The sequence below is a fragment of the Varanus komodoensis genome, unplaced genomic scaffold (genome assembly GCF_004798865.1).
Source record: "Varanus komodoensis strain SLA01 unplaced genomic scaffold, ASM479886v1 scaffold40, whole genome shotgun sequence".
Lineage (NCBI taxonomy): Eukaryota > Metazoa > Chordata > Lepidosauria > Squamata > Varanidae > Varanus > Varanus komodoensis.
In genome coordinates, this window is record NW_025335942.1 from 3,640,390 (window position 1) to 3,667,034 (window position 26,645).

The window sequence follows — 26,645 nt, forward strand, 5'->3', positions numbered from 1 at the left end:
GGCCAGCCGCCCGCGGCGCCGCGCCGCGCCCGCCGAACCGCCGCTCGCCCCGCTGCTCGGCGCCCCTCTCCGCGGCGGAAGCGGGTGCTGTACCGCTGCGCGGCACGCTGGGAAGCGGAGTCCTGCCGGGGCCGGAAGGGGCCCCGCTGCCTCTCGCGAGAGCGCCGTGCCGGCTCTGCGGGGGCGGGGCGGGGGGCGTGTCGCCGCTCTTCCGGGAGGCGCGTGACGTCCGGGCGTTCTTCCTTATGCGTAGAGCTCGTTAGCTATAGTCGCGTATATGAATACGCGCATACCTGTATACGCACGGATCTTATGTATATACGAATGTATGCATGCATGCATGCATGGATGCGTCTTTTGTATTTATGAATATATGGATATGTCTTCTAAGATATGCGTGTGTCATCTATCATATAGGGGGTGACCCGTAGGTCGGAGACGAAAGCATGCAACAAATTAATATATTTTTATAATATGCATTTATTCATATATAATATGAATATTGTACGTGTTTTATTTATTAGTTGCATCTAAATTTCAACTGGATTTGCAACACCCCTACATTAAGAACAGTTTTAAAAACAGGTGTTTAAAAATTACATTAATTTTAAAAGGCCTGGTGTTCAAAGGACCACATGGGTAGTGCCAGATAACTTTCTTTGAAAAGGTGGTTCTGCTGCCGCCGAAAGGTCCTCTTCATAGCAGTCACATGCTTCATTCAGCAGGGAGATTTGAGGAAGTCTGTGAGTTTCAGGATAGGTATACAAATTGGCCAGAAACAGGTTGATCTGGGGCTTCAGAGATTAGAACTAACTCTTTAGGCTTGGAAACAAACTGACAATGGCCAGGTGGGATGGAATCAAGTTACCCAGTTCGGTCCTTCTGCAGCCCTATTTTTGACCAACAACCATTTCTAAATTCTAAGAGGCTGCACCATACGCAACACAATGCGCTTGTCTGAAAAGCAGCGTGGCTAAAAGTGCTTCAGTTGTCCAGGTAAGGCCACAGCTTGCCCATCAACTGTGGCTGTGAAAAGGCACTTCAAACCATTTGCCCATGTGGGAAGCAACCAATCATACGGTCTTCCTGTTTGGGTTGAGTTTTAGTTTATTTAGCGACATCAGTTCATCCCCATGCCCAAGCACACCAGCTCCAGATGGGAAGCTGGGTGTCATCCATGGCAGAAAGGGGAGGTGTAGTGTTAGGCTGCATTTATAGACGTATCACTTCCAGACTGGTTCACCTCTGTTCAGCAGTGCTTGGGCCCCGTCTGGAGTCCTGTCTCCAGTTCTGGGCACCCCAGTTTAAGAAAGATTCAGACAGGCTGGAAAAGGTTCAGAGGAGGGCCGCAGGGATGATCCAGGGACTGGAAACGAGGCCCTCTGAGGAAAGATCAGAAGAGCTGGGCATGCTTAGCCTTGAGAAGACCGAGGGGAGGAAATATGATGGCTTTGTTGTAAGCCGTCCTGAGATATTTATATAAAGGACGGCATACAAAAGTTTTTAATAAATACATAAAATAATGATGGCACTCTCCAAGTACTTGAAAGGTTATCACAAAGGGGGAGGCCAGGATCTCCCCTCAGTTATCCCAGAGCGCAGGACACGGAATAACGGGCTCAAGTTACAGGAAGCAGGTTCTGACTGAATATTGGGAAGAACTTCCTGACTTTTTGGGAGGTACAACAACCCAACCAGTTACCTAGGGAGGTTGTGGGGTCTCCCACACTGGCAACACTCAAGATGCAACTGGATAGCCATTGAAGGTTTAACTCGGAGTCCTGCACTGAGCAACTATTCTATGATTCTGTCCAGATAACGGTGTCTCTTCTGACCACATGTTTGTATATTCTTTACCAGTGTTTTCATGTTAAACAGCATGAGAGAAAGAATAGAACCCAGCTTGTGATGCTCAACGGGATGCGTAATAAATTGTATTGCATGCTGCAGAACTCTAAAGCCACGAGAAAACATCTAGAGGGCTGCAGGTTTTTTCAAAAATCCTGTGAGGTGTGAGGTTGGAAAAGTGCTCTAACCTCTTGGCCGCATTTCTGCACTTAGAGCAAAGAGAGGGCTTGGGGGAAGCGAGTGGAGGAGACAGGTGCCAGGTACTGCCAAGATCCAAGGCAGCCTGGTGTTTGGCACTTCCTCTGCTGCTCTGGGATGCGCCACAATCAGCAATGTGTACTGAAGGATGGGAGGATGTCCACATCCCTCCACTTTTGCAGAATTATGGCCATGTGGATTGGATCGAACCCTTAGAGATTTTGTTCTATGAAGGAGGACAAGTATTTCGAAGTAATACCTTTTGGAAGCAGCCATCCATATAGGAGTGGAGCCAACACCAAGCGATGCATCCCACACCCAATCTTGACAGCCTATCAGATAGCATGGTACCATAGCTGCCAGGATATTAATGGGGACTGGCAGGCATTCACACATAATGCCGGTCCTCTAGCGCTTACACTGGCTACCAATTGAAGTCCGGGCCCAATTTAAGCTGTTGGTAATGACACAAAAGGCCCTAAACAGCTTGGGTCCTGGATACCTGAAGGAGTGCCTTCTCCCCTATGTGCCCTCCCTCCCCTTGAGATCTGAGGCAGAGGCCCTCCTCTGGGAGCCATCCTTGAAGGAGATCAAGAGGAGGGCCTTCTCTGTGGTGGCACCTTGACTGTGGAACACGCTCCCCAGAGAGGTTCGCCTGGCACCAACACTTCTTTCCTTTCAGCGCCAGGTGAAACCCTTTTTATTTTCCCACTATTTTAATTGCTAATTGTCTTAATTTGTGGTTTTTATATTTATTATTGGATGCTGTGCTACTTTTATTTCTTTCTCTTATTTCATTGCTGTTATTGTGAACCGTCCCGAGATGTCAGTGATGGGACAGTATACAAAAGTTTTAAATCAATAAATAAAAATAAAGAACACCGGTCAACAAACTGTGTTAACGGAGGTCATAAACACTGCCTTTCAAGGTGTTGTTAAAAGTCCTTTGCTCCTTCTATCATTAACGGCTCAAAGGATTAGAATCTATCTATATTGTCACAGGTCTTTTTCAAGACGCCAATGTCACAGTGTGTGTGTTTTAATGAAAAGCTAAAGCCCTTGCCCTTACACGTGCTTCTCTTCATTTCCTTCCTCACTGAAAATACAGTTTACAGTAAGCCAGTCAAATTAAAATACACCCAACCGGGCAAAATGAGCAGTGATTCCATAGTACATAATTAAAATCACAAGAGCAAACACTTTAATAATTTTTATAAACAAACACCAGATTTATTTTAAGGAAATCAGCATGTCTTGTAATGGTAAACCATAAATCCGATTGTTCTTTTGTTCCTTGGCTTGGTTCAGTTCATAGCACTTTACAATCAGTAACAGACAAGAATTTCACTCACCTGACAATTACAAAAGAGATTGCTCAAAGTGAGGTATTTCCATTAGGAAATTAGTGGATAGTACTGATACCAGATACAGTCAGACTGTATAAACTTGAGACGATGTACAAAAAGGTAACATTCTTTGAAAGATTATTTCAGTAAAGACAATGAAATAGCACTGAACTATAACCAGCACTTTTGGAAGGGGAGTAGAATGCCAACATGCTATCAGAGCATCCAATATACTTATTTGCCTGTGTAGCATGTCCGGGGCTCAGCTTCAGGTCCATGTTCTACCTGATGGATGCACCTGCTTGGATTATAGTTAACATTAGTTCTTTTATAATGAAAAAACAACAACAAAACAAAAACCTATGTACATTTACACAAGAGAAACCCTGTGGAAAATCAGAAACGGTGATTCCAGAATCCTTAAGCTTAATCAGTACAATATATCATGTGTAACAGAATGCAAAGATACAGCATTGAAAAACTGTCCCAAGTTTTTTTCCTCTTTACAGAAGGACTTGATTCAGGAGCACTGATTGTCATGGAATGTTTAGCACGGGTAAAGTCTGACCCGTTAATTCCCTCCTTGGGTGGCACAGTGAGGAAAGAAGTATTGTCGTATCCGCAAGGCTATTGGTCCAAGCAGAGATTTATAGCATGATCCTATATATTACTCAGAGGTAAGTTTCATTGAGTTCAATGGGGCTTACCCCTAGGTAAGTGGGCAAAGGCTTGCAGAAATATTCTGTCTTTAGGCAGTGATTCTCATTGGGTTCAGTCGTAGCAAAGCAGTCTCTAAAGTGACTGTTTAAGTCAAAGAGCAGTGATTTCACGTCAAATTTATTTTTAAAAGCCTAGAAATGTAGTAATGCTAGACAATATATATAAAGAAGCCGCAATTTTGATCTTCTTGTCATAATTTTAAAGGCATAGAATATTTTAAATTAATGGTCCAATGTTTTGCTGCCCCCTTGAAAATAAACATCTGCCTATAATGCTTTTGGAGCTATCAACAGTTAGAAAAAGATATAGAAAACAGTCCTGCAGCAATCTTGGAGGAAGTTTCAGTAAACCGCTGTAACTTTACAAATTATAAAGTACTTCATACAAAGCTAGAAGATGTGAAGACCACACATGTTCCTTGATCCTTAAACTATAAACTTCAGAACTTGTTTAAGAAGAGTTACTCGGATATTAAAGTTCTAATGTATAACAATTATCACTTTAAGAGGCCTTTACTCCCCTAAAGGTAACCATAGAAAAAGGTACTCTTAATGTAAACAGAACACAAAAACATTTCACTAACTACTACAATCTGCTTGCTTGTGAAATCCCAGCTCTGTAAGAATATTTTGTTTTCCTTTTTTTTGTATTAGGAAAATTAAGCATATTGCTGGGTTATTATACAACTGCTCTCTAAGAAGTATCCAGATTGATTTTCACAGTATGAGGCAAGATATGTGGAAAAATAGAGACATTAAAAAGCATTCAAGATTTTTAGTTACTTTAGTTATTTTATCTTCAGGAATAGTTATTTCACAGATTTGATATGTGTTAAAATAAGCATTTTGGTTCCCTTTTACAAGTTAAAGACTTTAAATAACTTGTAAATCCGGATATCTTCTGATTCTGGAATATTGTCAGCAGGAAAATTTTGGTCTTTTTTCTATCTTAGTTGCATTTAGAAATAGGAAATAAGGGCTGGGTTCCAAAGAGCTATTTTAAATGCATTCCAGGACAGAAGCATTTCCTATAAAATTTATTTTTCCTCGTTATGCACAAGAGGAAACTTGTGCATAATTCTCAAACACTTCTAAATTTTGAAAGAAAATTTGCATGATAGCATGGGGTAGGCAAACACCACCATTTTAAAAACAAGTCCAAAGCCCCACTGAATGTATAAGGAACAAATTAGCGGTGAATTGGATTCTGGCCAGCTCTAAAGAAGACTTGACTTCCTGAACTTTTATGTGCTTAGAAACAAAGAAAATATTAGCCCCATATTTTATTTCCAGCAACAGTAACATTGAAAATACATGCCTACTACAAAGGAGCTAGCTGCAAGGTGTGGAATAAAAAACTTAAGTATGGGAAAGCGATTTCCAGAGAACCGTTCCTACATCTGCCTTACAAACTGTAATGGTGGGTTCCAGGATTAACTCACTCTTGGGCCTCTTGCTCCAGTGGGGCGTTAGAGTCAAATATTCGAGAGAGTCCAGAAGTCATTGTATCCTGTTGACATCAAAAGCACTAGTGATAGTCACAGTTTTGCTCAGGAGTGGATGATTAGAGACCTGGCCCTCAGCCCCCTGGAACATTACTGTGTTAGCTGTAACAGTGTTGAGAAACTCTGGGAATGCCGTGTTAAAATGCCTCCGTTTCTGCAGTGTGGTGGGAAGGAGGGCTTAGTTAGCAAAACCCTTGACGCACGTACCATAGTATTTCCTTGGAAATATTCTATCTTGCAAAGTATTTTCAAGAGGATCTGTTGGGAGGGTTGCATGAGCGGTCCCATGGGAGTGTGAATTAATATGACATGTTATGTTATCGTTTCTCATGGAGACGATGGCTCGCATGGCAAGATCAAGTACGAATGGTAATTCGGGCAGCAGAAGTAATAATGCACATCAAGACCGTAGGTCCCTGAAGAGAAAGTAACTTCCGATGTCGACAAGTGCAAGAAGAAATGTAAACAAAGTGATAAATGAAAGATTTGTAGCGTATGGACAGGGTGCTATAAGACTTTCCTTTGAGTTTTTAACTTGCTTTGTTTGTCATAAAAAGGGGAGAGCCGATGTCTTCATTTCCCGAAGAGTTGACTTTGAATTCATTCTCTGCAATGTGTATGGCAAGGACGAGAAAATATCAGAGAAACCAATGCCAACAATGGACAGTTCAGCCCCAAAATCAAATAGCCCAAGTCCAGTTCATATTCTGAACGTCATCCTAGCCTGGCGTTGGACTTTTAGGATTAGGCCATCGTACCCTGAGATTGTAACATTTGCTGCTGTGAACTGCCACGGCGGCACTTTATCTGGATGCTCGCAGTCTTAAACAGAAGGCATCAAAAGAAGCAGCAGGAAGACAGGAGCACTGAAAGATTTAGAGCGCATTCCTATTTTAAGGGATATGAGCTGCGGATCTTGGAGGTTTCCCTTTGCAGAGTGGGAAGAGCAGCAGACACAATCTCCATTTTTGGCCAGACAGGCTTTTTTGCCCATTTTGGTGGAGTATTTTGGAGGACGAGGGAATGAGCCTGGAAAGGCTTCTTGAGTCTTCTCACATGCCTACCTGCCAAAACACTCCATTTTCCTGACCACAGACACAGACGGTGTGCTTCCTTTTATGCCGGTTGCAAGGGGCGGGAGATAAAAACTCTGATTCCCCATGCCAAGAGTGGAGCGCGGTCTCCAACTTCAGACTGGGGAATTCATAATATCCTGTAGCCCCTCCGATGCTGTTTAGGGGCCTAGAATTGCCCTGTCCATCCTTCTGTCTGGCAAGATCATCTTTCTTCCTCTTGTTTACTTCAATTGTTTTGCTAATGTTCTTAGCCGAAAGGCTTGAAGAGGGAAGAAACACATACTGGAATCTGAAATCAATTCTGATGTATATTTTGTGATGTAAAGTAATGCAGTTTCATGAAATAACAGTAAGATGTGCTATTATACCTTATTATAACGGTATCTCTGATACCTTTTGTATCACTATATAGAAACACCAAGCTGTTTCAGACCAAATACAAACATCATTTCAGTAATTTGTCTCTTTGTCAGAAGACCTGTGATTATTTTGTCTCTCAAGAAACTTCTCAGAATGTTATGCCATCCTGGACAGGTCTTTGTTTTGATGTCAGAGCTCTCCCTTGAAGGAATGGCAGGCCCTAGAAGCATTGGCGTTAGTAACGGATGTAATAAAACTAAAGAGAAATTACTCTGAGAAAGGAAGGTAGCTTTGGGAGCTTATGTGTGTGTTAGCTGTTAGCTTGATTTTCTTGAGAATGCAAACTCTTTAGAGATATCCAAGCTTTAACTTACTGCCAAAGTCTTCCGTATGCAGGAAGGGCTGTGTAGTGACACAGAAGGCCACAACAATTCTTACGAGCATCTAAGGCCAATTTAACAACTGACTTGGTGGCCAAATCTCACAGCTCGCTTCTGGATGCTGCAAATGCAGATCTCCTTTTCTTCTGGAGCTGGCCATCGCGGCCAGTGGTAGCCATGAAGGGTGCCCCAGTGGTGGGATTATAATGTACAAGTGCCATCTCCTGGTGAACAAGTACCTTCTTGAACAATGCCAGCTCTTCAAACAGGACAGAACTCTGCCCATTATGATTACCTAATCCAAGGTAAAAGGTTTGGTTTTAAAGCCAACAAACCAAAGGGATTTGGTTCTAAGGGCCGTACTATGCTCTGTTCTTAAATTCTGTCATTCTGAGAGTCCGGTTAAGGTTTAATTCACAGTACAGAGCAACCAGGACAAGACTACCAGCATTTGCTGCTCACGGTCATTTGCAAGTTTCCAGAGACACTGAAATCCAAGAGATGAGGGGGCAGAGTTTTTCATAGCCCCATCATGTCAATAGTTGTTAAAGAGTTAATTTCAGGAAAGAAAGAAACTAAAATGTTTATTTTTAGTCCATGGATGACTAGCACAGGTTTATGTGACGAGCAATTCTGTGGGCTACTAACTTTCCAGCTCTGTCTGCAAGGCTAGGTTAACTGCAGGAGACATAGAGGAATCATCCCTAGTCAGCAGACGGATTCCAGAAATAAACATGTGATGGATGGGTGGAGCCATATAGTGAGACAGATGTAAGGAGACAGATACTCAATGTGCCCTGAGAACCAAGCCTTCTTATACAACTATGAGACTCGGCATGAAGTATTTCGAGCCAAATTTATCAAACTGAGCCAAAGTGTATCAGGCAGCGAGTCTTCAAAGCTGTTTCTAAAACTCAGGCATAATAAAAGAGGTAATCAGAAGAATGTCTCCCGCTAGTGATGATGCTCACAGGCCTTTTCGGTCAGAACTGTGTGGCTCACAGGCAAGCTTAAACCTTGATGCGTTCGTTTTTAAAGTGCAACACCATAACCACTGGATTACTGAAGAATGGAAGCAAACCAGCAGGAAAGCTGGAGAAATGAAAAGAGAAGTGGTTAATTACTGTATCAAAGTGATCGGGTAGGCTTGGATGACTGGCCTTTGAAAACATTTGCCGGAAGGGAGACCCTGTCTTCTTTCATAGCAATTGGAGGGCAGGCGAAAGAGGATGTAGCCCTGACTGGCTGAAGGTGGCCCTTTTCCCCCTAAGGGTCACTGAGGAAGCAAAGAAACCAGAGTAAGTTCCCATCTCGCATGTTTCCTTCATGGCCCTGCTCTGTCCAGTTACTTTTCCTACTATAACCTGCCTCTCTCGAGTCTCTAAAAGAAATCCACTGAATGTTTAGCTCAACCTCATATGCCTCTTTACTGGGGGTTCCTTTCTCAAAGCTCTCCCACACAACACCTTCTGCTGGACCCTTCTGACTCATTAACGGTTTTTAGAAATTAAGGATTCGCCTAGCCCCACCAGGCTAACACGGCAAATGAACCAGGAGATGGGGACAATGGACTCCGAAGCAGAAGATGGAGGTCTTTCTCATTTCACTGTAGAGCCTTTTATAGAGGGAGTGGTTCTCAACACGGTTCCTTGGGAGAAGAAGCACCAGTAGCAGCTTTGCCAAATTCAAGTGTTAGTGGGCCCTGCAACAGAACGCTGTGGGGTCAAGGGGTCCAATCCAAAGGGCCAGCCACACACGTCCAGTTGCAAGACACACCATTGCTCCCCTCTGGTTTTCTGTCCCCACTCGCCCTGTGCTTCAGTCCAGGACCTGTGGATTCCCCCGTGTGCATGGATGGGTGCCCTTTTGGATATATACAGACCAGAGGTTCGCAAATGAATTCGCTCTTGGATACAGGATTGGGAATAAGTGATGCTCTCCACGGTTGTGACGGTTGGCGCCAAAACCAGAAATGGAAGGGGCAGCCTTCTGCTTTAGGCTCAGCAACTTTCCTGTGACTAAAACCGCCCACTGAGTTTTATGTGCCTGCAGTGGGGTGAGGAACCACACGTCTAAATAGCATCAGTTCGCATTAGCTGCACTCATGCTAGGATTAATCTATGCAAATTGTTATCCTTGCGATCTTGAAGCTTACTGTATGTCTAAATTTGGCAAATTGGGTCAGGTGGGAGGATAAGCATTATGCCGGAGCGAGGAAGCTTCCTTGGAACGGCCTTCCCCTGCCGTTTTCTAATCCCATCTTGGCCAAATGATTTTAAAAGATGAGATACTTTACACAATTGGGATTTTGCATGGAATTCACCTGTGAGAATCCCATGATGAGCATTACAGGGGATTTCTGGGGTACGTGTGTTGTTTGTTTGTTTTCAAATTTTTGTTTTCTTTTTTTACGGCACTTATTTCTCCACATGCCTTGCAAAACCTAAATACCGAAGAGACGCGGCAATTCTTCAAAACAGAATCAACAGCAAACCAGTGAATTTGATAGCACAACAGTTCCAATCCTGTTATTGTATATAAAAGCCTATATGCTTTCGGAAGCTATGGAAAAACCCTACAATAAAATTATTTTAAATGATCATGAGAGGTATAAAAATGCTGTGATAAAGTAGGACTCTATAATATAGTCATTATCCCACAAACAAGTTGAAATGTATAAAAAGCTGCTCCCACTGACAGTAGAAGGACTGTAGTGATCATAACAACACTTTTTAACAAAAAATGTTCTTGGTTCTTTGGTCCCAGTTGTGAATACCATCACCCCACCTACTTCAACAGGACTACGTGCACGAATGCATGTTTCGGGGGAGCCTTTACAGAGAGAGAGAAAGCATGCAATGTACAGGATATCTTAGAGTGGAAGCCAATTCCTACAAGCAGGGTGGTGTGAAAATAACTCTCTTCCCTTCTCCCCTCCTTCAAAACTTCCCAAAAACTGCTCCAAAGCAGATATGAGGGGATCCAAGCGGACGTGGGAAGCCGGAAATGTGTTGTCAGCAAAGACTAACTAATGGGGGGTGTAGAGCTAATTGGGTTCCACCGTTAGTTTCTGCTCAGAGCAGGCATGTAAATAAACCAGCGGCCTGATCTATCTTTCAGTTGAAGTTCATCATAAAAACAATAAGAAAAGAATGTTTCTAGTCCTCATGGTACTGAGCTTTGAGGTGAGACACGCATTAGGGGTAGTCACCCCCGGGAGAGTGTCTGCTTTGGAACCACTAGAGGAGAATGGCCCCAAGGGGAATCACAGGGTCTAAAAGAAATGGAAGACACACAGGCAGAGGAGGGGGTGAAGGGGATTGCCGAAGGAGAATTCCTGGTGCTCCCAGTTAAAAGGGTTACAGCTATGCTGTCTTTTTTTCCATAAATCATTTCCTAGTAAGGGAAAAAAAGATGGAAGCTGTGATGGGAAAACCTGGGAGGGTTAGAAATTAGAGATGATCTCTGAACCCCATCCTCATGCAATAAGATTTTGTGAAGGAGGCAGAACAGTAGAAACTTAATTTGGAAGTATCCTAAATCACTCTTCCCCTGTAAGCTTTTGCCATAAACTTTCCACACTTGAGTGGGAGTACAGCTGGTTTGGTATGTCCATTTTACTCCTACTCCTATTTGTAGGCATTAACACAGACATAGAGATAACTCTAGGTGTAACCGTGCATGTAAACACACACCTTTTAACAGTGCATTAATGGCTTAAGAGTGCCATCCTATGCAAATTTGGACAGAAAAAAGCCCAAAGAGCAGTAGGCCTTTTTCTGCCCAAGCTTGTATAGGGTTGCACCTTAAGTCTGTCATAAATTTCTACTAAAATTCTTCTTTATGCTAGCACAATAAAAAAAAAAAAGTTTTATAAACTCTACTCTTAAGTGGCGTCTACTGGAAAGTTGTGATGAAATTAAGAGGTGTGCCCTGAGGGCTCAGCATCCTGAAATATCGCTGGAATTTTCACAATGACATTTCTGAAAAATGAAGAGTGGCTTTGAGGACACGAGGAGGAAATCTACGCTCCTGTGTTGCTCCTTTCAGAAACAAACCCTGGATTTTGTGAGTGACCAAAAGCACTGAGGAAAGGCAGAATAGCCATTTGATGACACAGTGCAATTTCCAGAGTAAAATGCGAGGTCATATTGGACAGTGGGAGAGGTGTGCAAGCCCAGAGGCTCTGCTTGGGTTCACTGGAACAAGCACACTGAATGCCAAATCCTGGCTTAGCGATCTGTGCGAACCCGACCAGTGTCTTGCAGTGAAAAGCAGTGACCAACGCAGAGGGTGGCGGAGAACGGCTGGAGATGGTTGGGAGTTCTTTCTGAAAGTCCGTACTGCTACAACCTGGGACCTTTGGGGCTGTTTGGAGGGAGTGCGGATGTTAGCAAACGTTTATTTTATGCCTGCTCAGTCTACTTCTGTGCAAAAAAGCCATCTCTGCTGAGGCTGGTTTTAAAATACGTCTTGTTCAATAATCCTCTCCAACTTGAAGTATAACAGAAAAGACCAGGGAATATCCAAGGCTGTGTGCTTTCTGGGATCTTTGAGTTCACGAGTTAGATTTTAGCACACAATTCATCATCCTGAGAAAGTGAACCTTCGTTTTTAAAAATGCCTATTTCTCCATGATAAGATGGTGAAGGTAAGCTCAAAAGCACATGGGCAATAAAATCCAAGGGGCTATTTTGGGGACAGGGGATAGCAATCCAAGTGACCAGTTTTCAGGTGCAGAGTGGCTTGGTTGGTTTGTTTTGCCCTTGTCCATGTTCAACAAAAGCGGGACTATGCAGAATGTGGAGCTTTTGTGTACGAGTTTGTATGGTTTAAACAGACTTTCGAATCCAACTTTTCCTAATTATAGAATTTGGCTTACAGAATGCACACAATCTTGGGAAGAATAATTCTCCTTCCCTTTTTTGATGTTACCATAGACTGAAAGACAAAAAGGTAACGTTGCAAGGAAAAATAAGCAAAACCATTTCTTAGTTTAAATGGGGTTTTTTGCATATTTTTCATTATCTATTCACTGAAGTGGAAACAAGAGGGCCAAATTGAGCATGTTTTGCTCAGAACACTGAGGACAAGGGCCAGTACTGAACAGACCCATCTTCCTGTGCAAAAGGAAATCAGAACTTAATCCCTCAAAAATTCCCTAAATCGGGATAACACTAAAAGTCCACTTGACACCATAAGGAGCTACAGTATTTTTTTTTACACATGCACACTTGTAGGACACCTTTGTACATGAAACTAAACAATGGGATATAAATAGGCAAGCATCTTCTTTATAAGTACACAAAAGAAAGTTCATTCACATTCGAAATTTTCCAAGAGGCTGATGGGAAAACAAGGCTTTCCCAGAACGAAGCCTGGAGATGGTCATTCATGCAGCGAGATCTTCTCACACACTCTTTCTCTCAGGTCTACACACGCGCCAACACACGACTCCTCTCACAGCCCTCACACCTTTCCGGTTTTATAGCTCTGTGGTCACCCAGAGGCCATGTCAGGACATTCCTTCCTCACCAGGGGACGGCAGAATGGTTGCTATTAGTCCAGCTTCTTCTGTAGGCAATTGTTCCTGTCTTCACTGATTTCTGGACTGAAGTCTGTACAGAAGCCGTTGGGAGCGAGAGTTTCCATTTGGTCAGGATACAAATACTCCTCAGCAAAGTCTGGATGTGCTTCAGCGAATCTGTGGAGATCATCTAGGGACGGATAAAAGAACATTTATGTCTGAAGGGTATTTGCAGTTTCCTGTTTTGGGTACAGTTGCATAAGTCTCCTGAACGATGAACTGGCTGTGTAGGATGGGCCGGAGTCGGGCTGAGGCGTGCTTACAGAAGACCCAATGAAATCAATGGACCTTTAGTCATCACTGGTTTGTGGTTGTGATGTGCTTTCAAGCAGTCTCTGACTTATGGTGAGTGGATGTGCTCCAACTGTCCCGTCTTGGCAACCCTGCTCAGCTCTCGTGAACTCCGGAGTCCTATATGGATTCGCTCCACCTCACTGTTGGCCTCCCTCTCCTCCTGCCTTTGATCTTCCCAAGCATCCCATTAATTTTATTCAAAGCAACTGGAGGCAAGAAAAGACAAAACTGAAGGCCCCCTTTAAGGTTGCTTTCCTAATCTTTCCTACACCACACTGGAGAGACAGTGTGGTGTAGTGGTTAAGAGCATGGGACTGGGACTCAGGCGATCTGGGTTCGAGTCCCCGCTGAGCCATGGAGCCAGCTGGGGGACTTTGGGCCAGTCACAGACTCTCAGCCCAACCTACCTCACAGGGTTGCTGTTGTTGTGGGGATAAGATGGAGGAGGAGAATGATGCAAGCTGCCTTGAGCCCTTTGTAGGAAAAAGGCAGGATATAAATCAATCAATCAATCAATACTCTTGGGGGGCAGCAGGTGCTTCCACACTTGACTGGGTGGGAGTGGAGGAAGGCTGGAGTTCGACCTCTGTCTCCAGTCTTGGAGCTGGGAATTCCACAGCCCCCCAGGCCACACTCTCAGGTCACTGTCTCAGAGAGCTATGTTGTTTTGAAAAAAGCTGCATTCTTTCCCCATCTGTTTCAATCTTCCAGGATTTTTTCCAAAAAGATGTGCATCCAGTGTACTTTTGGCCCTGCCTGTTGCAGCAGACACTGAAATAAGAGAAACTCTGGGTCGCGTCCCCACCTCCTCCGCCCCCCTTGCTTTTTCTCTCGGCTAGCGCTGCCTTTCAGCTGATCAGCAGTCCCGAAGTCTCAAAAGCTATCCCGGCCGTTCCTTTCACTTCATCAGCCAATTCCACAGCATTTCCCCCTTTATTTTGTTATCAAGCATGTTCATTCCACAATGGGACCTTCTGGATCCCCCCCAGTCCCTTTTAGGATTTCTTTAAACTTTTGCAGAGCTTGGTGTTTTCCAAGGCTGGATGAAACCACTCACTTTTGGGTAGGGATGGGACCATTTTGCGACATAAGGCTCTCCATTCGCTTTAGGTTTCGCGATGCTCCCTTGAAAAGGGGTGGGAGGTGTTTAGCACGTTTTTGAACCACCAGAGTCTACACAGATCCCTTGCACCTTGGTGTTCCCTTGACGGCCGACCTTCTGGCAGCTCTCAAGAGGAGCCAAATCCTACTGGAAAGCTCTTTGGATCCATAACCTGGGTTGCCACTGGCTGCCCTTTGACCTTGTCCAAGCACGGCTCCCCATTTCTGGTGTCAGAGTAATGCACACAGCCGCTGTTGTGCAGGTGTGGCTAAAACAATGGCAATTAAAAACAACTGCAATACCTGTGCATGTTACGAGTCCATTTTTAAAAAAAAGTTCACCAAGCGCTGACAGCCCTTTCAATATGCCGCTGGGGCACTTGGAAGAGGCTGTCGCTGGCTGTCAAAAAGCAGGGGGCAGAAATGACCGTCAAAGAACAGATCACAATCCTACAACCTGCCCCACTGGAACACACGGCTGTGGCAAGCTAAAAGTTCTCGCAGTTGCGGCTGTGAGAGGCCTGAGGGGCGGCGAAGGGAGGGAGGCTGCCAACAACCTGCAGTGAAGCGGATCGCCTGTTGGACACACCAGATTCACAGAACAATAACCCATGGTGGCGTCTTGCCGCCGTGGGTTGGTGTGATGGGTGAATGAAGCCAATGGCTAAGAACACGCAGCATGAACTACAGAGTCCCAGGAAGTCCAGATTCTCTGCATCTGCCTGATCCCCAAGTTCTTTCTCTATGGATTTTCAGAATCATTACACAGTCTTACCATAGGAAATTCTTCCTCTTTCCTTGTCATCTATAGCTCTGAAAAGGTTCGAGACGTTAAGATCTGAAACACCCATGGCGGTCTTTAGAATGCAAGCTAAATCTTCTTCTGTTAGAGTGCCAGATTCCGACTGATACATCTGTAAACAAATATGTAGGCATAGGATCTCCTGTTCCAGCAAAGCACGAAAGTGAAACTAGCTTTACTACAAAGTATAGGACTTAAGCAAACATTTTTGTGGTTTCTGTCTTAGCCTTCCCATGGCACACAGCCTCTCCTGTTCCAAGAACCAGTATCAAGTTTTCCCCATAATAAAACAAAAAACTGACAGAGGCGGTTCTGACGCTTAAATCACATTTCTTTTCCTTATAGAATTTAAAGTGTCTGCGGATCACCCCATACCTTTTGATGGTGAAGTAGTGATGTATTGATACAACTTATAATTTGTCTTTCTGCTGCCAGGCATGGTCAAGGAAATGAAAAACAAGAACCCGCACAACACTGCATAGCAATACAAAGATGTATCACATTGCGAGTTAATACAGCCATCTCCCGACGAGTGCTGAGAAAGACTTACTTAGCAGCACCAGCGGCAGAAGTTTCCACTGGTTACCTAAATTCCAAGGGGTTATAATCTGATGAAACGCTCCTCAGGTTGCGTGCCAAAACTAAGCGAGTAGGGAGCGTATGATGCTGCTAATTTAATATGCCCTTGAGTGCTTGCTTTATTGCCTCTTTTTTCATCCTTTTGGGATTGGGCTGTTTTGCTGTGACACTTTAACACCAGTGATGTGTTTTATATTATTCTCAGGGAATTTGGGGTTCTGATGACAGGTTATGAATATTTTCCAATAAATGAAATAAACTTGACTGCATGGAGAGAGCATCTAACCGAAACAAATAAGCCTCCCCCCATTTTAGGATCCAGACAGAAGTAGTTCTGCCGATACTCTGATCCCTGTACATCTAAATTTTTAAGAGGTACACAAAGCTTTCACTGATGCCCTTCGACCCTGAGTGCTTAATTACTCTCTGCCGAAGGTGTGAACCAACGTCACTGGAGAATGTTGTGTCTGAGTTACCATGAGCTTGATTCTTTCATTTTGATAACTGTTTGGCCGCTGTTACTCCCAGAATAAAGTATCAGTGAAATGAAATACAACTGCCACGCAGCAGTGCCTTGGCATTGCCTTGTTCACAAAACCAAGTCCCCTCTTGTTACTCCAGTGAACTGGTCCTTACTTCCCCATTCACTTGCAAAACAGCAGTTTCTGTAGCAGCCCGGTTCTCGGTGCTGTTGCTGATATGAAAATAACATGAAGGCGAGCATGCCTATTCATGAGTGTGCATCTTCGGGCAGCTCCCAAGTCAGACACAACTTCAAATTAATGGCCCGAGAGAGGAGGAAGCTGTGTCATCTGATTAGGAATACATCTGACCCTCTTTGCAAATGCAGTATTGTTTTTAAATAGGTGTTAATAAAACTTAAGTAAAAGCTGGTACTTGCCTGAAATGCCAGCTGTATTGTTTGCAAAGTCTGGGATGGCCTGCACACGACTGAGAAAGCGGTCACGTATTCTCGTAAGTCAATCAGACCCTCTTCCTTCTGTGAAGGGAAAGAAGTAAAACCGTACTGCCAGTTTCACGGGAGGTACCCGCTGGAAAAGGAAGATTCGTGCATAGGAAGGTTTCTGCTGGCATTCGAAGGTCACGGCGAAAACTAAGTGGACCGGTATCGGTTTTTGCTGATGACATGTTCAACTGCTTGAAAATCTTACCTCGGTCCCAGCTGTTTCACACAATGGGGACTTGGGAGCACAGGACAGTATTTGACTCGTGCAAAGTATTAACTTGCTAGTTTAGTACCTTCTTTCTGATATCGCACTCACAGGCACCGACCTGGTTTGCAGCACAAAGCAGCCTGCTATGGGTTAATTAATACCATCTGTTTTTAATTTCTGTGAAGGTGATTTAACTCTCACACAACCCCTGCTGTGTTGTTCCGATGGGAACATGGCCATGAGAAACCCTGGACAGGCCTGTGATATGTATACTGGCAACCGGCACGCTTGTTTAACCCGTAGTGTGTAGTTGTGTTGCACAAACTGGCCCACTGTGTCTCCTGCATGTATGTAGACACAGACAGAGAGATGCAGTTTGACTTAAAAAAAGAAATGAATGGAAATGCCATCGGTCAGGGAAGGCCCAACGCTGTGCAAACAGGACTCTGTTTGTGCAACAAAACCCCAAAACTCTGCTCTGGAAATTTCTAGAACAAATTTCAGGCTCAGACTGGAGGACAGTGGAAGAGAAGTGAACTTGTTCCTTTTGTATGGATGCTGTTCCACGTTAGTTGGGTGCAAATGGACTTCAGTTGCTTGTACCCGTTTTCCACAGCAGACAAGCTGTGTTTCTGTGGTGTAATGATAATTAGTAACCCATAAGAGGCATTATTTAAGGCCACACCAGGGTCACAGAGCCATGAAAACATTTCTGAACAAGGATTCTTGCAGTCTGCAGTCATGTTTCTGGTCCGTAGCATAAACAAGTGATTTCTACATCAACGCTACAGAAATCATAGAACTTTAAACTGCATTCTTAGTATTGCTTTAGAAAATGGTCTAGTGCAGGGGTCGGCAACCCCTTGGATGCCTCTGCTGTGGCTCCGTCACTCATGTCACAGCCGCTGCCGATCCCGGCGCGGTGGTGGCTGCTGCCGATCCGAGGCCCGTGCCGGCACAGCGGCCCGGCGCTTGGATAAATTGAAGAAAAGTTTCTGAAGATAACCAAACTTTTAATGATACTTGGGTAGATTTACTGCTGACAAGCTTATGGGGTTTGCTGTTTAATGCATGCAGCCCTTTAGCACTGACTTTGACTCTTCAGGAAGCTGTTTTCCTATTCAAAATATATGAAAGGAGTCCTACTAGTTTATACTGTAAGATTAAAAATAACAGTTTTTAACTGACTGAACAAGAGCTGCAGCTAAATCATAATGAAGATATACATAGCAGAAAGGTAAAAAACGATATATGCAGTGTTATCTTCATTTTAGATGTCAAAAGGGTTTTGCGGCTCCCGGGGTTTTCTTTTGTGCGGGAAACGGGTCCAAATGGCTCTTTGAGTGTTAAAGGTTGCCGACCTCTGGGCTAGTGTTTAATTCAAAGAATGAAAACAGTTTTTTTAAAGGAAAGGTCACAATTGTTGCATTTCTTACCTCATCAAAAAGTGCAAACATACTTTCTAATGTGTCAGAGACGGGGACTTCCAAGAATTCAGCAAACTCCCTGACGTTGACCTTTTTGCCTTTCTTTCTCTTAGCGCTGCTTGAATATGCATCGATTTCTTTTTCAAGCCTCTCTGGCTTTAATCTAAAAATGGAGCGGAAAAGGCAAACACTCGCATTACTTTTTGTAAGCGATCCTTTTGGGGAATAAGCTCTCGACTATTCTGTGCACGAGCTCAAGGCCAGGTTCATGCACCGCTCGGATTTCAAAATGGGCAGTGTGTCATTTCCTTGCTTTTCCTCTCTCAGACTAGTAAGAGATAAGACTAGAACATTCACCCCGATAGGAACATGCCTTCAAATGTTCTGCGTCCTCCCCAGCACATACAGACTGAAATGGTCTGAAAAACATGGGATTCGACCGAATGCACAATTGGCTATCAGGAAAACAGAATGTTCCCTTTTGGAAAATTAATTCAATATAACAACCAAAATGTTACCAACAAAATGTTCGGTTCCAACACACACAAGTTCTTGCAGTTGTAGAAACAAGATACCCTACACTTTAAAGATGATTTGTGGAATTAAGCAACACTGAATCTGTGACTGGAATAACTATTTTTCCTCACATATAATGTGAAGAAAGTAAGGCTGATTTTCCTTTCTCTCTATACCAAAAGTTGAAAGGTGATAATTTCCCCTAGAAGACAAATTTTGGCTTTCTTAGAAGAACCCCAACCAACGGAAAGTGGGAGTACTTAGCTGAAATAAGTGGCAACATGCTTTTTATATTTTCACCTTAGACAACATTGACAGAACTTGTGTAGTTTTTGAAAGCATTTTGGTTCGGCTCCATTAATTTATCATGCTCCAGAACATCCCCCTAAAAGAGGGGCCATTTTTCACCATCGGTGTTACATTCTTCTTCCCTTTTTAATTTGGTGCTATGAAGTCACAAGCTTTTCAAGCATTTGGTGATAACTTTTGCACTCTGATAAACATACTCACCCAAGACTTCTTACAAGTTTTGCAAATTCTAAGAGACAGGTGTTTGAAGGCAGGCGGAGTTGTCCTTCCGCTAGAGCCAGTTGGCAGTCTTCAAAAGTATAGTCTGTCACTGAGACGCCCAACGCCCTTGCAGGAAGGAAGCAGGAATTACTATCAGTACAATACGCTTCATCGTCTCGTGCAAAGGCACAATTCTACGGTATTTCAAAGGAAGAACATCCTTTATCAGAACAGTTACGTGCCTCTGTGCACTGGAAAATGGGGGTGGAGAAGGCAAAGAGGAGGTACAGCCAGGTGGCTGCAGTGCAGGACTTGGATCTAGGAGATCGGGGTCCCATCCTATTTCTTATTACAGCTAAAATGAAGATGAAGATCTACAGTGAAGATGTTACAACTGCAACATATCTGATCCAGTTCTCGAGTTTCCAGTCCTCTTGTCCATTCAAAAGCAGAAGTCCTGGGGATGCTGTCCCAATAACTGAGCTGTGGGGTTCCACGAAGACCAGTATTGGCCCCAGCCTTGTTGAACGACTACATGAAGTCACGGGGAAAGGGCGCCTGCAGGTCGCGATGGCACCGTCATCACGAGCTGACGACCTCCACATTTAGAAAACACCTAGATGCTATCTGTGACTGCACCGCTTCCTGAAAGCCCATCTCACTTACTTTGCCATCACATGTCTCACGTTCCTCGCATACAAAGATGGGTTCTTCCTTTCCTCATCAGAAGGAACGTATACAGGCAGGAACTGCAAGTACAAAAATTGAATCGGATTGCGATACAACGTCATCAGGTTGCAGAAACACACATGGATTCCGTTGTCTTTATGAGAATTGCGGTGAACCAAGATAACATTCGAGAGTAATATAAAAACCCTGAAGTACTTATAGGCATCATTTAGGAGTGGCACTAATGTGAGATGCAGTTTCGGTTTTTCCTTGTTCTCACTACAAAATTTCTTGTTGGTCCCTGAAGAGCTAAATGACCTTTTAGTGCAAAACTGGTGTGGTTATCCTTCTTCTGTGTTGTCCTTGTTTTGCAGTAGTTGCCTTATTTTCGTACCACTCAAGCCTTATTGAAAAAACTAAAGCCACTGTACTTTGGACACATTGAGAAGGCAACTCAGTAGAGAAACCATCATGGTAAGGAAAGTTCCTTCCATCGGGGGAAGGAAAAGGGGAAGAGTAATTAGGTGACGGACTGACTCAAGGGACTCTAGGAAGAAAGCCACAGTCCTGAATTTACAATTTGCTGTGAAGGACAGACACCTTGGAGGGCTTTCATTCACGGGTCACCATAAGCTGGAGATGACTTGATGGCCCTGAACAATAACCACAGCAAGCCTTACTGAAAAATATCGCTCCCTTCTATAAAAGAGCATTGCAGATGTGAAACATGGTTGCACAGATGTCCTAGAAGCTTATCTCAGATGACTTGTGTCATCATCTGTCAATGACTGGCATGAACGCCGATGAGGAGAGAATGGCCTGGGCACGCTGGAGAGGGAAATTCATTTTATTCTCTTGACAATGAGCAGAAGACAGTCCTGTTAGCTCTTCCTGCCTACCAGTGTCCGTACTGTGAAGAAGCACCAACACCCTCGCGCTCTTCTCCTGCACTTCAGATCTAGGCTTCTTTTGTACTTCCCTATTCCACTGTTGAACAGTATTTAAAACTGAGATGAGCTACTATGAAACAGCAGGGGGTTCTTTCAGTGGATTCCACTAAGTACTCCTTTCAGAGTAAAACAGTGCTAATTTTATACTAACCTCAATTTCCACATAATTATGGAACTGACATAAAGTAAGCCACAGAATTTTCAACCTGAGGGGGGAAAAAGGAAGAAAAACATTTTTAATTTACCCGAACATGCAGTATTAGTGATTCGACAACAAACATTGACGAACAATGGTGTTTTATTTTTAAAGATATTCCATGTAAAGTAGGCGACAGACCTTGCCAATTAGAAAAATAACAAGGCAAGAAGAAAGAGAATTGTTTGCCATTTTATGGCATAATTTTGCAGACTGGTCCTTGAAAATACTATTACCTTTAAAACGAAATCAGCCATCGGTGTGAATATGTATTTTGAGCATAGTTTAAACTATGATGAAACAAAACAGAGCAATATTTTATTTGAATAGTAAGTGGATGACTTACGCTCCTGGTCCTTGCCAAGTCCACGTAATTGTATCCTATGTAGAAAAGAGAGACATTAAAAAGTAAGACTTTCTGGCTGCAGTTTTCTCAGTATACTAATCAACTTCACAAAAATGGCATTGCTTTGAAAAACATTAAATTGACAGGGGATTGTTTCCTTTTGGGACCACTGGGATATGTATATTGTCAATATACACATCATAATGATGAAAAGGGTTAAGCAAAAGTTCGATGCTCACTGGAGATTCCGGAATTTAGTTAGAAATTTCTCTAGCTTGCAACAGTGGCAAGGGAATGATGGGCTCCCCCTAGTGCCAGAGATGCAGCACTGCAGGCAAGGAACTATAAATTTCACATGGGCTCTCTCAGGGGAAGGAAGGTTGTTCCCATAATGAGATGTGAGTAAATAAAGCTTGCATGCTGCAAGAATAGATGCACCTGCCAACTGCTAATGGAAATCCATTAACTGTTAATATTATTGGATTTTATCTGGCCAGGGTGGCTTATTTTATATTGTATTTTTGTATTTTTAATTTAATGCTTACATTTTTTAATTTAAGATTATAATTATTTTAATTTATTGTTGTAAGCCGCCCCGAAGCTTTGGCGAATGGGGCAGCATAAAAATGTTTTAATAAAAAAAAAAAAAATCCTTTGCTCCCTTTCCCAAGCTGTTTCAAAATGTCTCCAAAATGCACTACTGGACTGTCGCTTTTCAATTAGGAGGTAAATCTCATATCCTGCATTTTGGCACCTAGCTGTGCTAAAAAATCAGCTGTGCATATTTACATTTATATTTTTCTAGCTAGCATAGGAGGAGCCCTGGATTATTATTTACACACCAGGGATATAGGAAATAAAAAGTAACATGCATAAAGACAAATAAGTTTTAATACTTTGAGGAAGATAATTCATACCCTCTGCTCTGAGGACCCAATGAGCCAACCCATTTCTCTTACAACTAATACTTACATTCAAGAAAAGGCAAGAGGGCAACACTTGCCAATGTCACTGTGCAATTTATTGCTGTTCCACTTTCCACAAAGTAAATTTGACAATATATTATCAGACTTCTGTAGATTTCTATCAGCATACACCATTTTTAGCAGTCAAAGCATACTTAGAACTTACCAGTTTGTTTGGGTATCGTAAAATCACCGGCTGGACAGGCACTCCGGGGATAAAAGCTCCTACGAGATATGTATAATTACACTACTGTCTAATTACACTCTATTATGCCTTTAAAGACCATGGACTGGATCCAGATATATTCAGGCTCAAAATAGACCCAACCGAATGAAAGGGATATGTTAGTAAAGGCTAACAATTTCCATGGACTCCAGTGGGTTTGCTCCAGGTATTACTACGTCTGAACCATCAAAATTTTGCCCATTAATTTGCAGAATGCAACCGTTAATATTTCCAGTTGGTATGTTCCTAACTTCATGCACCAGTCACCAGTATAGGTACAAATATAACCTTAAAAATGTATAGGCTTGCAGAAATGTAGACAGCTTAATAGAAAGACACCATGTTTTAATGTACTGGGCAGAGTTTGGACCCACTGTCCCTCTTAGCCCTTTCTAGCTCTACTTTTCTATGATTCTACCTGTCAGGGTCTGAGCCTTGAGGCAGCGCCCCCTGGAGGTGTGACGGCCAAGGGCGGCACAGCACATCCTGCCAATGCCTGCAGGACCGGCTTCAGACCCGTGGGTAGGATGGAGCCTAGGCAATTGTACAGCTTGGCTGGAAGCACTGGAAAGCTCCACCCGAGGCCTCCAGCAGCTGCTCGAACGTGGGCCTTCGCAGGAACGGCCCGGTATTCTCCGGCCCTGCTTCTGGTCTTTCCTTCCCCTCCACCATGCCTTGACTCTAGCCTGCTCCTGACCTTGCCACAGGCTCTGCCATACCTTCTTGGTACCCAATGCTTGCCTACTGCTGATTTTGCCTTCTGTTTGGATCTGCCATGGCCAAATGGGAGACCTGCTTGGTCCTGCCAGGCCTGGCTGGATACCTGACCCTCACTTGCTCCCGAATCTGTTTTTATTTCTGGCCTGCAGAACCTTGGCAGTATCTGACCCTCGCTTGTTCCTGCCGTCACCCTGGCCTTGACCCTCCGGCATCATGCAAAGATCCCCACTCACTTCCCTCACCCCTGGTCCGGGTGCTCCAGTTGCAGACATCTGCTCCTTGGACCAGACTCTGCCCTATTCATATGGATGAATCCAAACACTGTACCTACTTCTGTCTTGCAACTTTTAGCGGGTGCTAATTAAACGGGAGATGCCCTTATGACTCACTGAAGCCAGTTTTGAGTTCTTCCTGGAAAACACCCTCTGTCTTTATCAGAAGCACTGACCTGACTCATTTCACTGAGGCGATTTTAATTCTCGGATCTTTTTTTGTTCTGCATTAATGACTCAGGAAGAAGTGGTACTTGGCCAGGGCAATGGACAGCCGGCTGTTCTACATACCTACACAGCCAGAATGAATTCCTGCCAGTCACATCCTGGGTGCTCTGATCGATCCGCAGAGCAGAAACGGGGAGCAGTCCCATCACAAAGCTTGTCTGCCTTCCCTGCAGGAGGCAACCTCGCTTTTTCCCAATAGGAACACCCAGCCTTGTCACCTCTCCCTCTCTCTCTCTCTCTCTCTCTCTCTCTCTTTATGAAACAAGACACGTGAAAGCGATCTACATTGTCATAGCTAATACCACTAGAGCAGAGCAAATGTGCATTTTTGAAAAAGACTGTGGCTGCAGCCGGATCTTTAACTGGAGGCAACAAAACTGTCCATGTTATTTCTGGTTGCCTGTGTTTGCAGTTTCATTCAGGGCTGTGCAGAGGAGCAAAACAATGTCTTTCCATGCACAGCCAGTTCTTTCCCTTCACAGACTTTCACCAATACCCACAGCTTTTGGATGGCTCCTCATGGCCCTTCCCTAGGGAATCAGCAATTCCATTCTCCAGCTTTTCCAGGCTCAAATATTAAACTTCCCTAACTATGCCAAACCATTTGCTGAGATCCTAGTGAAAGTGGCTTTTGGAGTTTGTTTAAACCCAAACAGCAGCCTTCCAGGCATCCTCATCTCCCTCAGCTATGGAGAACACCCATGTTTTCACCTGAGGATTAATAAAACTTGCTGAACTGAGAAAGAAGTCCAGCCGTCTTTCACTGGGGAGACCAAAGGGTGTTTTTCTCCATATCTTAACATGAAACTAACAGAAACTGGCTATTTGGGGAAGGGCTCTGGAATACAGTCTCACTGGTGGGCATACACCTATCACCCTCGAAAAAACTGACTAGCTATTTGGACAATCTGTAGCAAGTTCTTCTAGGAATTTGTCCCAGAGGCTCCATGCCACAAAAGGCTGTGCTAATAAACACGTTAATGCCAGTAAAAAGAGAATTACTTGGACACAGAATATTCTGCACATGAATTACTTATTCAAATCATGGTGCACAGATCCATATTCACCGTTCTCATGGGCAGTGTCTCACCTCTCATGGGTGTACCTGGGATGCCACCCACATTAAATTATTTGGATCTAGAACTCAATGACTCAATGACATTACTATGACAGTATAGGGAAAATGTCACATTGGGGCACAGATTCTAAAGGGATAGTGCAACCCAACTCAAGATTTCATACCAAGTGATATCAGAACAAGCACAGTTTGTTTGTTAGAAGTAGCAACCTCGCACTTCTTGTTTCCATCAGAAGTGCATCAGAAAGTATCAACAATGTCTCAACACTGACGTGTGGATTACTTAATATACGGACTAACCTTTGTAGACTTTAGCAAACCACTGTAAAGAATATGGACCTGATCCCCTACCATTTGCCCTGTACGATTCAAAGAAGCATAAGTAGCAGAATAAGTTGCTTACTTTTCTAACTTTTGCAAACTGCACAATCTCCGTCAACTGTTTCTAATGGACTTAGACGTGGGGTCCACCACAGTGAATGCAATCCAGTGAAGCGTCTGAACATTAAATTGGCAGTCAACCAGCACAACTGCATGCTTCTTTCTTGTGCTTAATACTTCCTTTCTCCCACCCAATAGGAGTGTGCGAACCACAAGAACCTCACAATCCCTTTTCAGAAGGAATGTCTTGGTAAATATGTCTTGAATGTACTTGGAAACATTTTTAGGATTCCATAGGAATCAGTCAGAGAACTGAGCTAAGACCATTAATCCCAAGAAAAGGCTCGGTTGCTTTACTTAGGTTTTAAGTTTAAATATTTTAGGTTAGAATATATTACAAAAATGCCCTCCCTTTGGCTGAAAACAGCAAGCATAAGGACTGAACTCAAAATGGAGAGAATAATGGAACGACCAAATGCCCCTTTTCAGCAATTTTCTCCTGAACTAGATGGGCATCTAAGTATTGCTAGACAGAAACACCTTTTTGCTTTTCCCAGGTAACAGAGTATTACCATCAAGGGCCTTGCTTTCTAGGCCATAAATTGTCATTTCTATGGTGCTTTAGATTACAAGATTCACAAGAAGGTCAACAAAAACAAAGAACCAAGCAAAAACAAAAACAAAAAATTAAATGCCACAATGTTTTCACTGTTCTTATTTTAGAACAAGGTGGTAAGTAAACTCAAAAGCCATTCCCTTTATTGCAAGATAGCCTCTGCGTTTTTCTTGCAGGCTGGTTATGTCTTTATGCAATGCTTTAAGGAAACTGAAATGCCTGAAAACTCTAGTTTTCAGAAAGTTGCCAGGGAGATGCAGTTAATTACAGTTCATGGGGGTATTTCTCTTTAATATTCCAAACATACAAGTGTTACAGAAAAGGCAGAGCCAACTTGGTATGGAAACAAAGGGCCATGCATTTGCTGTGACAACTGAATGAGTCCTGGGCAAGAACAAGAATAAATTACACATTTCAACATCTGGAGTTAACACGGACGTCGCATAGGGAAAAAAGGGTCCCTACCAGGCTTGAAGGTAATTAGACAGGATCGATTAGTGCAGGTTCCTTCTGGGAATATCATTATCTTAAAAAAGAAGCAGAAATGAAGAATCTGTTACAAATTATTGCTATAC

The 26,645-nt window shown here is 43.4% G+C and overlaps 1 protein-coding gene across 1 annotated transcript in view; it reads right to left on the bottom strand.

Annotated features, from left to right (window-relative positions):
- Positions 1-3,251: 3,251 nt before the first annotated feature.
- Positions 3,252-26,645, bottom strand: part of LPCAT1 (lysophosphatidylcholine acyltransferase 1) — a 49,803-nt gene continuing 26,409 nt past the window's right edge. Inside the window, exons 5-14 of the mRNA XM_044442884.1 lie at positions 26,536-26,596; positions 22,716-22,774; positions 21,585-21,619; positions 21,194-21,248; positions 20,090-20,172; positions 19,424-19,549; positions 18,407-18,560; positions 16,697-16,795; positions 15,190-15,328; positions 3,252-13,149 (exon numbers count right to left, since the gene is read on the bottom strand). Coding sequence (XP_044298819.1) covers positions 12,992-13,149; positions 15,190-15,328; positions 16,697-16,795; positions 18,407-18,560; positions 19,424-19,549; positions 20,090-20,172; positions 21,194-21,248; positions 21,585-21,619; positions 22,716-22,774; positions 26,536-26,596 — 969 coding nt within the window. The 3' untranslated portion in view covers positions 3,252-12,991. The remainder of the gene's footprint in view (positions 13,150-15,189; positions 15,329-16,696; positions 16,796-18,406; positions 18,561-19,423; positions 19,550-20,089; positions 20,173-21,193; positions 21,249-21,584; positions 21,620-22,715; positions 22,775-26,535; positions 26,597-26,645) is intronic.